This window comes from Schistocerca nitens, chromosome 10 (assembly GCF_023898315.1).
Source record: "Schistocerca nitens isolate TAMUIC-IGC-003100 chromosome 10, iqSchNite1.1, whole genome shotgun sequence".
NCBI classification, from domain to species: Eukaryota; Metazoa; Arthropoda; class Insecta; order Orthoptera; family Acrididae; genus Schistocerca; species Schistocerca nitens.
In genome coordinates, this window is record NC_064623.1 from 123,125,812 (window position 1) to 123,141,185 (window position 15,374).

The 15,374-nt window shown below is 37.9% G+C and overlaps 1 protein-coding gene across 1 annotated transcript in view; it reads left to right on the forward strand.

Annotated features, from left to right (window-relative positions):
• The window catches only part of LOC126209925 (serine/arginine repetitive matrix protein 1-like), a 124,703-nt gene that overhangs the window by 44,124 nt on the left and 65,205 nt on the right, over positions 1–15,374 (forward strand). Inside the window, exon 7 of the mRNA XM_049939044.1 lies at positions 5,803–5,964. Within this exon, the coding sequence (XP_049795001.1) occupies positions 5,803–5,964 (162 nt within the window). The remainder of the gene's footprint in view (positions 1–5,802; positions 5,965–15,374) is intronic.

A 15,374-nucleotide genomic window follows, 5' to 3' on the forward strand; every position in this document is an offset into this window, starting at 1 on the left:
AGGCCGTCTTCCGCTCACGCCCCAACATCGTGCAGCCCGCCTCCAGTGGTGTCGCGACAGGCGTGAATGGAGGGACGAATGGAGACGTGTCGTCTTCAGCGATGAGAGTCGCTTCTGCCTTGGTGCCAATGATGGTCGTATGCGTGTTTGGCGCCGTGCAGGTGAGCGCCACAATCAGGACTGCATACGACCGAGGCACACAGGGCCAACACCCGGCATCATGGTGTGGGGAGCGATCTCCTACACTGGCCGTACACCACTGGTGATCGTCGAGGAGACACTGAATAGTGCACGGTACATCCAAACCTTCATCGAACCCATCGTTCTACCATTCCTAGACCGGCAAGGGAACTTGGCTGTTCCAACAGGACAATGCACGTCCGCATGTATCCCGTGCCACCCAACGTGCTCTAGAAGGTGTAAGTCAACTACCCTGGCCAGCAAGATCTCCGGATCTGTCCCCCATTGAGCATGTTTGGGACTGGATGAAACGTCGTCTCACGCGGTCTGCACGTCCAGCACGAACGCTGGTCCAACTGAGGCGCCAGGTGGAAATGGCATGGCAAGCCGTTCCACAGGACTACATCCAGCGTCTCTACGATCGTCTCCATGGGAGAATAGCAGCCTGCATTGCTGCGAAAGGTGGATATACACTGTACTAGTGCCGACATTGTGCATGCTCTGTTGCCTGTGTCTATGTGCCTGTGGTTCCGTCAGTGTGATAATGTGATGTATCTGACCCCAGGAATGTGTCAATAAAGTTTCCCCTTCCTGGGACAATGAATTCACGGTGTTCTTATTTCAATTTCCAGGAGTGTATAACGGGAGTAGGATTCGTTATGAACAAGAAGGTAGGGTAGAGAGTGTGTTACTGTGAACAGTTCCGTAATAGTTTTGTTCTCATCAAAATCGACAGCAAATCAACACCGACAACGATAGTTCACGTGTACATGCCGACGTCGCAAGCTGACGATGAGGAAATAAAGAATGTATATGAGATATTGAAAGGGTAACACAGTATGTAGAGGGAGATGAAAATCTAATAGTCACGAGGGACTGGAATGAAGTTATAGGAGAAGAAGAAAGGTTATATGAGAATATGGGCTTGCGACAAGGAATGAGAGAGGAGAATGTTCATGAATCACAAGAGGAGGACGTATGCTAGGAAAAGGTCGGGTGATACGGGAAGATTTCAGTTAGATTACAGCATGGTCAGATAGAGGTTCAGAAATCACTCGATAATAAGGCATTAGCAGGAGCAGATTTAGATTACAATACAGTAGTGATTAAGAGTAGGTTGAAGTCTGAAACATTATTCAGGAAGAATTAATACGCAAAGAAGTGGAATACAGAAGTAGTAAGGAATGACGAGATACTCTTCAAGCTCTCTTAGGCTATAGATACAGTAAGAAGGAATAGCTCAGTAGGCAGCGCAGTTGAAGAGGAATTAACGTCTCTGAAATAGGTCATCACAGAAGCTGGAAAGAAAACATTGGTAGAAAGAAGGTATCTGTGAAGAAACCATGGGTAACAGAAGAATTACTTCAGTTGGTCGATGAAAGGAGGAAGTACAAAAATGAGACTGGTAATATACAATATGTACAAGAGCAAAGAGTGAATAATAAGAGTGGACGACCAAGAACGAAGTGCTCGGATTAAAGAGGGCATGAGACAGAGATGTAGTCTGTCGCCCCTACTGTTCAAACTGTACATTGAAGAACCAATGATGGAAATGAAAGAAAGGTTTAGGAGTAGGATTAAAGTTCAAGGTGAAATGTTATCAACGATACGATTCGCTGAAGACATTTCTATCCTGAGGGAAAAGGAAGAAGAATTACATGACCTGTTGAATGGAAAGAACAAGCATGAGTACAGAATATGGATCGAGAGTAAATTGAAGAGAGGCGAAAGTAATGAGAAGTAGCAGAAATGAGAACAGCAAGAAACTTAACATCACGATTGAGGTCACGAAGTAGATGAAGTTAAGGAACTCTGCTACCTAGGCAGTAAAATAATCAATGAGGGACGGAGTAACCAGGACATCAAAAGCAGGCTAGCAATGGAAAAAAAGGCATTTCTGGTCAAGAGAAGTCTACTAATATCAAGCATAGGCCATAATTTGAGGGAGATATTTTTGAGAATGCACGTCTGGTAGTTAAATATGGATTGTGGGAGAACCTGAACAGAAGAGAATCGAAACATTTGAGGTGTGGTGCTACAGACGAATGTTTAAAATTAGATGGACTGATAAGGTAAGCAATGAGAAGGTTCTGCACAGAATCGGAGAGGAAAGAAGTACTTCAGAAACACTGATAATGAGAAGAGACAGGATGATATGTGATTTGTAAAGGCCTCAGGAATGACTTCCATGGTACTAGAGGGAGTTGGTATAAACTGTAGAGCAAGATAGAGATTGGAATACATCCACCAAGTGCTGCTGTGAGATGAAGAGGTTGGCACAGGAGTGGAATTCGTGGAGGGCCGCATCAAACCAGTTTGGAGAATGACCATCCAAAAAAAAAAAAAAAAAAAAAAAAAGCTTCAAATCACAGTACTGAAACGTTATTACATGCAAAATGCAAAAGGATCTCCCGAGTGAATCCTCAAATGAAATACTGTCTTGTTAACAAAGTTTACACCCATGAATTTTTACTATAATGCAGTCTGACTGCACCATTCAAGAAATGCGACCCAAAACAGATCAGAAATACTTCATATAGTGTGTTTATAATGATAATAGTAATTAATTAATTGATTTCCCTGAACTTGCCATATTGCTGTAACCACCTAAATTTACATGGGTTACTTGTGAGCAAACCTTCTTGTAGCTCAGTTATGTGCAAAGAGTGTGCTGCTCCCAGTTTGTTACCGTAACTCACAAATGCAAGACATTAAGTAGTCGCACTCCATTTACAGTGATGGAGTCCAGCTGCAGCAACAACGACAGCAACTGACTTGCCTTCTGTTCTGAAAAACCACACATGGAAAGGCAGAGAGGTTTGCTCACCATATTTACTGAATAAGATAGTGTTGATCATAGAAACAACTCAAGAAAAAGGCTATTGTGGCTGATGGCGAAATTACATTTATGTGGAGTGGTCTGCTTCCGTTTGCAAAGGACGATTCGGGGTAATATCGTCAGAAAAATGTTGTTAGGGAGATTAGGATGACTATGAAAATGTTCCATTAGTAAAGCATATAACTGCTGCAAATATGTAGCTAAGCCATGATGATACACATGACATTAAAGACAAAAGACTACTATATGCATCTCAAAAACGACTGAAGGAACACACTGAATGGGGATGAGACGAATTTCAAAGCCCTGAAGCCATGTTATAGTAATGGAGTCATGAATGGCATAATAAGGAACACAGGGATCTAACAATAGCCAGGCAAGAGGACTTCACGTCACCAAAACAATTTTCAGCAGTTCTCGAAAAAGATTTCAGACTCTTAAACTGGGTAAAGGAAGAGTGTATACGCTAATTAACCGCCTTCAATTTTAAAATTTTCAATCTGAGGGTTTCTGTCTTTTTCCATCCTTTTTATTTTTCCCACTTGGTCTCGTGTAAGTTGTACATTTTCCGATATCGTCTCTGGCATATACTTACGTTGCTGAATACTTGGTACACCACAAGCATTGTCGAGTAATTTCTGCAGTTCGTAGAACCCTATGGAAGAGTCCCAGTTATTCTTCAGTCACATTTCCATTATCAAGCATAACGTCAGAAATGCCTCTGTCCAACAATAAAATTAATTGCATTTGAGTGAGAAGTATACTTACATTGTGATATGTCTTGGAGCTGAATAAATTTCCTCTAATGTAGTTTCAATAAGTAGATTTCGTCTCTGAAGCACAAACTTTTCTTCTATTGTTGGCCACAAATGTGACAAGCTATCATGTAGTTTACGCAGAATCCAGTAGACAATAAATTCAGGAGAATGGTAAAGGACAGCATTCATCTTCCTAATAGTCTCCATCCCTGTGCCAATACTGAAGTGATTTTTTTACTCTTCCACTATTCTCAGTTGCCCTTTGATTTTCCTTTTAGAATTACTCATCGCATCTTGCATTTTCTCCTTACGTCATAGCTTATATTCTACCCTTTTTCCATTTGATCGTCCTTTATTTCTGCTGTTTTCACAATCCATAGTGTAAATCTATCAAACTGTACAAAAATTAGTTATTCTCATTTATACAAGGAGCATGGAATTCATTGTTTCCTACACTAAACAAGGAATATGTACTTTAGGAGATAAAACTCATATTTAATCCTCTATTTCTACTTTTCACATATAAAAACCTTATGCGAATGTTGTGCTTTGTAATGTCCACAAGCGTATTGCTGTTATCCAAAGTACCACTGTTGACTTCTGTTTTTTACTTCTGTGTTAATGAAATCGCATTTTCTTCCTCTCAAAGCTGTACAGTGTTAGCTGAAATACGTATTACACCATAAATCATGATCTTTATTCATTATCAGAGAACATACCATAGGCCTCTACTTCAGATTTCATCGTATGTTTGATGTGTACTTGGAATAGGATCCATAGGACACATATTTAGAAAGGGATTTTAACTCTTCTCGATACTTTATTGTGCACTCATCCATCCTACACATGCAAGAAAATATGTTTTAGGACATTTTATTGTGTCTGAAGGATAATGCTACAGCTCAAACAAATTTTCTATTATTACTCTAGGATAATTCTAAATCCAAAAATCTGGTTAGTCATATCATTTAATGGACTTATTGGTATTTTTACATTGTCTCCTGTTTCCGTCATGTACATGTACATCTTTATCTATTCTCTGCAAAACGTTATGAAGTGTATGACGGGTTACCATACATTGTACCATTCATTAGGGATACTTCCTTTTCTGTATCTGACCAAATGCAGGCATTTTTAATGTCAGATTTTTTCTACCATAGGATGGAGCTTTTTAAAGTTATTTTTAATTTTTTGCCTCAGTGTTTTGATTTCTGATACTGGATGAACGCTTATTCAACTGCATGCTGACAGTTACTTGTAATAGCTTAATAGCATATCAACACTTTTTTCTTTGTGTTACTAGGTATGTTTCGAAAGTCATGTTTGCTACCAGGAATGTCTCACTTAAGGTTTAATTATAGGCTCATTTTAAGTAAAGTGTAATCATAGGGTGAAGCTATATTTAGCATTCTCAAAGCTAACAATATCATATTTGTTTTAACTATTTTTTAGATTGCATTACTCAGACTTGAAACCATAATTTGTCATTTAACTGGTACAGTGTTGTGATACATACCCTACTGTGCTTCTTTAAATCTGTTTTTCACATTGTTACTTTGTTTGGATGTATAGCTGGTGTCTCCAATAGCTTTTGCTCTCTCTGATGCATTGGATAATCCAACTCCATTTCAGTTCAATTATCATTGGAAAGTGATGTGCATCTGCTCTCACTCTAATTGGTTGTTAGATGATTATATTATAAATGCTTTCTGGTCCATAGAGCTGTAGTAAGCAGATCCTCAAGGATGTAGAATACCTCATAAAGCAAGAGTACATTATAGATGTGCATATTTAGAAATAAGAGACAGTCATACCCTTTTCACAGCTCATTAGTGAAATGGTACTCATGAATGTAGAACTAGTAAAAAAATGGTAACTTGTTTTCAGTTCAGTAGTAGTGAGAAACATGTCACTAAGAAAGATATAAGCTTTCATGGCTGGTGCTGAGATCTCTTACAACTTCTGGTCCATTCAGCCATGGGCAATGTATAAAACTTTCTAGTTACATTTCCTCTCCAACTGCAGGAATATCCTATTCTACAGAAGAACAAGTCAGTAGCTTCAATTGAGGATATTTCTCAAACTGTTATTGACCTGTCTGATGAAGAGTTTACTGAAGATGAAATTACTGTTCTAGCCAAAGAAGGCCACTTTCCTGTGACGCCTTTAAAGGTACCTGTTGAAGATGTAATAAATATTGAGGCATGTCTTATTCAGTTTTTTCAAACAGTGCTAGAATTAAGAGTAATCTTAATAAAGATTTAAAGGCACTCACTTTGGCCTATTATTTATTAACAAACATTTACTATATATATATATATATATATATATATATATATATATATATATTGCAAATGTTTGTTCATAAATAATAGACCAAAGTGACTGCTTTTCCTCTCTCCTTGAGTTTTGAGTTCACATCACACATAATTTGTATTACACAATTTTGAACCTCAAAACGTTTGCTTGACTACATGGTAATTTATTTTTACATCACCTGTGTGTGACACCATCCATCCACATAGCAAGTAAGGGTTTGAAGAGACGTTTCAGGACTGTGCAGTATATTCCTCCCAACTGAATTAATTATCTAGTCGTAATTCCAAGAATAGAACATTGTTCATTTCTCCTATATGCTTGTCTTTACATTTTAGACTTATGCTGGGGGAAACCTCGTAGAAGTTCCGAGCTGAATGCAGTGTGTTTTTTAAAGTTTAGTGGCAAATAATTAGTTATAATCCATTCATTAATGTCAATGAAAGTTTTGTTGACTGATCTTTTCAAGATTATACATAAGTTATAAATTTGGCTTTTGGTTATATATTGTAGATGCACATGAAAGGTAAGGGCTTTATGTCTGAACAGAGTGAAATATACATGTAATTCACTGTCATTACAATGATGCTTGATAGCTTAAAACGGAACTCTTCCTTATTGACTCCCTTCGTTTTGCGTCTAAAAGATATAATGGGATTCATTTTCTGGCATTTTCTTTTACACAACAATATTCTAATTTGCTTATGTGGCTTAATGTAATTTACAAAGAGATTGCTTTGATAGATAACAGAGCCTCTAATACATCATGTGATGAATGATTTACAGTCCCACTTTATGTGTAACTAACCGGCTGAATATGTGTAAATAGCCTTCTGAATATCGGAATTCGATAGGTAACCCAGCCATGATTTGTACACTAGTCAGATGTTTAGGAAGCAGACTGTATTTGAAATTTTCTCCAGTTTTGTAAAATACTGGCTACAGTAAAACTGGACAGAAGTATCATGGTTTTCCTTAATTTCATTTCCTACAGACAGAGGCTTGGCTTCAACATATTCCAGACAATTGGGAAACATTCAATTCCTAAATGATTTGTTACACAAACATCTTAAAATGTTACGTAACTTTGAAGAACACTATTCATTTAACTTTAATAACCTTTCAACATAATCACTAGAATATTTCATTCTAAAGATTTTATGGTTGACCAAAGCTTTTCTTTATAATGGCTGGTATGAGATATTCTGTGTCAGGATCTACTGAACCTAACAATCCTATATTTTTAATAACTGTTTAATGCTTGTTAAAAAATTTTCACATCCATTACTAATATACCTCTTATTCTTCAGGCTATCAGGTCCTACTCGTCTCTATTTGAAACATTGTCTTTCTTCATTGCACAACGTATTATCTTTATTTTTGTTATTATATTTTCCTTGTAAGGTGTCCACCTCCTTAGCATAGTGGTATCCTTCCCGCCTACCACATAAGGGTCCCGGGTTCGATACCCAGCTTGGGGCTGGATATTGTGTGTCCTTCTTCATCATCTTCATCATAATTGATCCGCAAGTCACTGAAGTAGCGTCAACTAGAAAGGTCTTGCAATATGGCTGCTGAACTCCCCCGCATAGGGCCTTCTGCCCAACAGCAACATTTTATCATTTCATTTAATTCCATTTCTTGTAAGGTTTTTGCTTTGATGTCTATATTACTAGCATTAATATCTCATAGTACACCTTGTAATGAGCTATAGCCTCAACATAACAGCTGCTTCTCATTGACCAGAACTACTTTCTTTTTGCACTTCAAGATACTTTCATTCTTCGAGTAATTCATTGCTGATTCTGTAATCTTTGGTCTAATCCAAGCTATTTTTGCGTCAAATAGTAGTATGGACATTTATTAATAAAATTTTATTGTATTTTCTGTTCATCTAATGAGCACTACATATATCAGTCTAGTCCACATCTTTGAGCAGTTTCCTAGAATGATTAATTCTTGCCTCAGTGGCTCCTCCTCGAAATATAGATTATGTAGATTATTATCTTGATTAGTAACAACATTTATCTGTTTATCACATTCTGAGAGGCCACTATCTATTGATGACCCTAACATTTCTTGCATTCTCACTTCATTTACAATTACAATTAAGTTCTATTAACAGATCTCATTTTAAACAAAAACACCAATGCATTGATGAGCAATTTAGAGAGTCAGTATGTACGTTTGTTGCATAATGGATACCTCATTATCACACTTGTACACTATGGGACATTATTTTGAGATGCCATAAATGATTTATTTGTCATTAGGGCTACATTGTTGTGTTAATCGTCGTATGTGCAAAGTTTGGAGAGCCACATAGTCATGTCTGTCTCGAGGGGCATGAAAGGGAAGTAGTGGTTGGGAAGGGCCTGAGACAGGGTTGTAGCCTATCCCCGGTATTATTCAATCTGTATATTGAGCAAGCAGTAAAGGAAACAAAAGCAAAATTCGGAGTAGGTATTAAAATCCATGGAGAAGAAATAAAAATCTTGATGTTCACCAGTGACATTGTAATTCTGTCAGAGACAGCAAAGGACTTGGAAGAGCAGTTGAACGGAATGGACAGTGTCTTGAAAGGAGGATATAAGATGAACATAAAGAAAAGCAAAATGAGGATAATGGGATGTAGAAGATATAAGTCGGGTGATGCTGAGGGAATTAGATTAGGAAATTACACACTTAAAGTAGTAAAGGAGTTTTGCTATTTGGGGAGCAAAATAACTGATGAGAGTCCAAGTAGAGAGGATCTAAAATGTCGACTGGCAATGGCAAGGAAAGCTTTTATGAAGATGAAAAATTTGTTAACATCGAGTATAGATATAACTGTCAGGAAGTCGTTTCTGAAAGTATTTCTGTGGAGTGTAACCATGTATAGAAGTGAAACATGGACGTTAAATAGTTTGGACAAGAAGAGAATAGAAGCTTTAGAAATGTGGTGCTACAGAAGAATGCTGATGATTAGATGGGTAGATCACATAACTAATGTGGAGGTATCGAATAGAGGAGAATTGGGGAGAAGAGGAGTTTGTGGTACAACTTGACAAGAAGGAGGGATTGGTTGGTAGGACATGTTCTGATGCATTAAGGGATCACCAATTTCGTATTGGAGGGCGGCGTGGAGGGCATAAATCGTAGAGGGAGATCAAGAGATGAATACACTAAACAGATTCAGAAGGATGTAGGTTGCAATAGGTACTGGGAGATGAAGAAGCTTGCTCAGAATAGAGTAGCATGGAGAGCTGCATCAGGCCAGTCTCAGGACTGAAGACCACAACATCAAGAATAAAGCCGATAGTAAAGATGTATTTTGAAGAATTGTTATTATTCATAAATTCTCAAATCGACCATTTAAAACAGCCAAAATATCTACTATGACAGATTTTTAATTTAGAAAATCGTGTTCCGAATTTTAAGACATAATTTCTAATGCACATGAGTGCAGAAATATGAGTTTATAAACATGCAACAGGCTAATGAAAACCAAACTACGATGTGAAACAATGATATTCAAAAATTACACTACATATGGCAAAATTGTTTGAAAGGAGCTATAATCGAAAACTTAAACATTGTTATGGTAACCCATATTAAATAATGAAATCATTTGTTTATTATATTCAGAGAAACTTTTTACTGACTGTTTCCTCATACACTGTACATCCAAACTATAAACGTCAAACAATGGAAATATTCTGACAAACTGTAAACATCATAATTCAATTACTCTTACCCCTCATTTCTGTCAATTTTTACCTATATTCTATATGGACACATTATGTTCCATTCTTCATTTAGTATTACTCATTGTTTTTTCTGTGTTTTCTGTATACTTCTTTGTATCTTCAACATTTTAGTTTAACTGTGAGTGCAGTAATTTGCATCTATGACATATAGTTTTCCACAATGTCTCATTCATTATGACACTACTTATTTAGTCTTCATAATGAATTTTTGTAGTATTACAAATGGGAGATTTGTTCTTCAGCATCATTTCTATTCACTGTACTAATTTATGTGATTGTATTAATTGAGTTGTCATTAAGTAATTAATATCCTATACACCAGTTGTGGGTTCTTCTGTAGAATAAGATTAATGATTTATACGATATCTAATGATGTGTCACCCATATGGTGGAGTCTGGCTAATGATAAGTTCAGCAATTTCAGAGATAGTTTTGTAACACTATCTGCTTGTGACAGACGAGACCTGTTAATGCTTTGTTAGAATCTTCAAACATGGTATAAAATATTCATCTTCAATATGGAAGTATCCAATTTATTCATTACATTTCTCTACTTTTTCATAAATATTGTACACTAGTTTCTCAGTGACTCTCATTTATCCTATTGAAGCCTACTATTTTCTTCAAAAATCTGAAATAAACATCAGATCTTATGAAACTTCCCACAGATTAAAACTGTGTGCCGGACCGAGACTCGAACTCGGGACCTTTGCCTTTCGCGGGCAAGTGCTCTACCAACTGAGCTACACAAGCACGACTCACGCCCCGTTCTCACAGCTTTACTTCTGCCAGTACCTCGACTCCTACGTTCCCAACTTTACAGAAGCTCTCCTGCGAACCTTGCAGAACTAGCACTCCTGAAAGAAAGGATATTGCGGAGTCACGGCTTAGCCACAGCCTAAGGGATGTTCCCAGAATGAGATTTTCACTCTGCAGCGGAGTGTGCGCTGATATGAAACTTCCTGGCAGATTAAAACTATGTGCCGGACCGAGACTCGAACTCGGTCCGGCACACAGTTATAATCTGCCAGGAAGTTTCATATCAGCGCACACTCCGCTGCAGAGTGAAAATCTCATTCTGGATCTGATCTTAAGTTTCCTATATCAAACTGCTTTATATGTCATCTTCTCGCTAAAAGTAACCTATGGTCCAAGAGTCGATTTACTTGACAGCTACATGTATATTTCATTCTATGGTTATTTAACAGGAATAATAGTAATTCAATCTTCTACATTAATATTATATTTACCACAATATTTCTGTTGTCATTTTTATTCTTGTGTTTTATTAGTTGTTCATTTCATTTTAAAATTCTTTCTCGTACTCCTTTTTGCATTTTGAGATTGTTATGTATCAGATTGTTGACCTGTACTGGTTTCAACCATGAGATCGAAAATTCGGTCAGCTTTAGCATAGAAGATTAAGACACATCCATCATTTAATTACAGTTTGTACATTTTCTTAGAGAATTACTTTGTTTTTTTTTTCCTTATTTTTTCTGAGGTACAAACTAGTGAAAGATTTTAAGTGAATGTTAAAATATCTCTTTTAACCTATTCTACATACATTATGTGATAAATTTTATGACTACTCTGTTCACGCAGGAGTGATATTCTTCTCTCAGAAAATGATTGAGTATTATGTTGTTGGTGACGAACTTGTGCAGGCTGTTTTCAGACCCTCACAGAACTTTAATTCTTCTATCCTTGTAGACATATTATATAACAGGATTCACATTTGATGATGGGGACTAATTTTAAAGGAGCTTCAGTATTCACCCACTGAGCACTAAACAGATAAACGGTTTTCTGGTGGCTGACTCTCTCTTAACAACTGGACATAAAGTATACAATGAACTAATATGCACATTAAGTTGTTATTATGTTTCTGGCTGAAGAGCATAACACGAACGAGAAACTCAGATTTTTAAATGAGACTTGAAAAGTATCATTGAAGCATACTCCCTTTACTCCGTACAGGAACACCTCATAATAGTTTGTAAGTGAATAGCTTTTACCTTTGTGTGTGTTATCATGAATGTAAACCTGTGAATGTGAACTGGCTACCTAAAAGTGCTACTGAGCTCAAAGCCACATCACTTACATGAAGTTGAAAAGATCATGTGTTTGTTAAAACCTTTCTCATTCATAAGCAAATAAAAAAGTAAACCAATAATGTCTCACTCAGTAGACTTGGTCAGTGCGAATTGTTTGAAAAACGTAACTCTATAGAGAAACTGTAATTTCGACCTGTATAAGATGTAACCTCAAACACACGAAAATTTCTGCACTAACATATGACCCTGGTAAAATAAAGAAACTGACAGAACCTACATTGTGCATAGGAAATTAAACAATCACGTATTATGAATCTCACCTAGTAAATGAAGTACTGGCAGAAACAGCAACACAGTAAGTTTGTATAAAAGTTAAAAAGATCGCTGAAACTAATTACTGTTGGTCTGCCTAAGTCGGGTTCATAATGCCAATGAAACACATGGTTCAACCTTTAAGTACTGAAAATTCAGTAAGGAAGGAAATGATCATAGAAAACAATTATAGAACTTATACGAAAATTCTTTAATCTAATAATTTCCCTGTTACTGTAAATTAATTCAGAAGATCAATCAGCAAATAATGATCAAAAATTCGACTGTGACGAGAGTAAAGTGGATCAACACTGCAGGTCTACAAGAATAAAAACAAACATTTCATATCAAATAATACCTTGTTCTTCATTTCAAAACTTTTTTAAGTCCATACGTTATTCAACCATGGTTCTGAATCATCATTCCTCCTCATAATAAATAGGCAACTCACATAGTTCCAAAAATGAGTCCATGCATTACACAACGAATCCCTGCCTGCTGGACACTGCAGCTATCCACTACTGACAGTCAAAGATTCTACGAATCTACACTGTTGGCATCGCAGACACACAAGATACTGTTGCCTAAAAACTTTTTCTCTGACCACAATTTTTCAAATAAACGTTTTCCTTTACAAATATTAACACACCCAATAACATCATAAAAAATAGCCATCTTATAAGCTTACAGGTTATTATTTTAATTTTTCGTTTTCTGGGAATTTAATTGCAATAATCTTATTTTCATTTTTATTTTGATTTAGCAAATTTTGACTTCTATTGTCACTATTCGGTGAATTACTTAATCAGTTGTTCAGTGAGAAAGAAGCACATGGTCTTACTTGGACTGACGAAATATTTACATTTATGTATTAGCTGAGTACCAAGCACTGAAGGGCACATATTCATTTCACTCTTCTGTCCATCTCCTGCTTACCCATCTCCACATCCATCTCCTCCTTCACCATGTCTCTGTTCCTCTCCTCTGCCCCTCTTTCTTTCCACCTCCTGCACCTCACTGTATCTCCTCCTGCTCCCCCCTGTATCCGTTTCCTCATCTCCCCTGTCTTTGCTTATCTCCTCCTACCACTCTCTATCCACTTCCTGCTGCCCCCCTCTCTGGCCATCTCATCCACCCCCATCTGTGACCATCTCCTTTCCCTTCGCTGTCTGTCCATCCCTTCTCCTCCCCTCTCTATCCAGGTTTATCACGCTCAGTTCAAAAGGTGGTTCCTAAGCCCAAAAACATTTCTTTCCAGGTAGTAACTAATATTTGTATCAAACGTTTTTGAAACCATATTGGGGGGGGGGGGAGGGTTTAGGATGGGCTTTTCATCCCTGGCTTTGCCCATGTATGCACATAACATACACTTAACGTGTTTCATACCAATTTGTACACATATTTCACATGTATCTCTAGCGAATTTCGCTCTGTAGTTTCATTTTCACACACCTCAGTGTTTATGACGTCGTATCTCTTGAACTATGTCGTACTGTGATACATTCCTGTAGGTACATCCCATGCATCCCATGGCATATGTGCGTACTGCCTGTGAAAGGTGTTGCGGATAGAACTGTAACAACAGAGTTATAACTTTGAATGTCTTGCATGATGCACCAGTTTCCTGTCGTCATAGCTCCTGAATTATAAGCTGTACAATGATATAATTTTTCTGGTACCTTAAATGGTACACTTGAACACTATTTGTTAAATGTGTCACTATTAAAGTTAGTATCAAAGAAGCAGTAAATTGAAACATCGTGCTTTATAGGAGAGTGTTCCTGCAAGAAAACGATAGTAAGCGATTAAATTATTTCCCTTCCTCGTTTCTTAGGGGTTGCAGCGAGAAACTGTTTCGTAAAGGTTTGAAATCAATGGTGAAACTTGTTGCAGGTCATTAAGTGTTCATATTCTTAGATAATGAACGACTAAAGTACGGGTATTCGCACGTCATGGACTTCACTGCTTTTCCACCACCACCTCCTACCACTTGAGAGATATGTGGTTTGTAGCCCTACAGAGATTCTGTCCAGACAGTGAGAGATGTGTGTATCCCCTTGGTTGAAATTGGTTCACTGACTGAGTAGGAGATGTATGACATACATGTACATTATATACTCAAAACACACACACACACACATACACACACATATACATATATATATATATATATATATATATATATATATATATATATATATATATATATATACACACTGAACCCCCAGAGAAACTGAAATGCAGAGCTATGTAAACACGCAGAATACAGCGCTACGGTCGGCAACGCCTATATGAGACAACAAGTGTCTGGCACAGTTGTTAGATCAGTTACTGCTGCTACAATAACAGGTTATGTGGTGTTGTAGTCGATGGTTAAAAATGGTTAAAATGGTTCTGAACACTATGGGATTTTACATCTGAGGTCGCCAGTCCCCTAGACTTAGAACTACTTAAACCTAAGGACATCACACAGATCCATGCCCGAGGCAGGGTTCAAACCTGCGACCGCAGCAGCGCGGTTCCGGTGTGAATCGCCTAGAACCGCCCGGCCACAGCGGCCGGCAGAAGCGATGGGACACAGCATTCCTGAGGTAGCGATGAAGTGTGGATTTTCCCATATGACCATTTCACGACCGTACCATGAATATCAGGAAACCAGTAAGTCATCAAATCTCGAACATCTCTGCGGTCGGAAAAAGATTCTGCAATAACGGGACCAACGAAGACTGAAGAGAATCGTTCAAGGTGACAGAAGTGCAACCTTTCCACAAATTACTTCACCTTTCAATACTAGGGCATCAACAAGCGTCAGCGCGCAAACCAGTCAACGAAACATCATTGATATGGGCTTTTGGAGCTGAACGCCCACTCGTGTGCGCTTGATGACTGCACGACTCGAAGCTTCACGCCTCGCCTGGGCCCGTCAGCATTGACAGTGGACTGTGGATGACTGGAAACATGTTGTCTGGTCGGACGAGTCTCGGTTTCGAATTGTATCGAGCGGTTGGATGTGTACGGGTATGGAGACAACCTCATGAATCTATGGATCTGCTTGTCAGCCGGGGTCTGTTGAATCTGGTGGAGGCTCTGTAGTGTAGGGTGAGTGCAGTTGGAGTGATATGAGACCCCTGATACGTCTAGATGCGACTCCGATGGATGACAC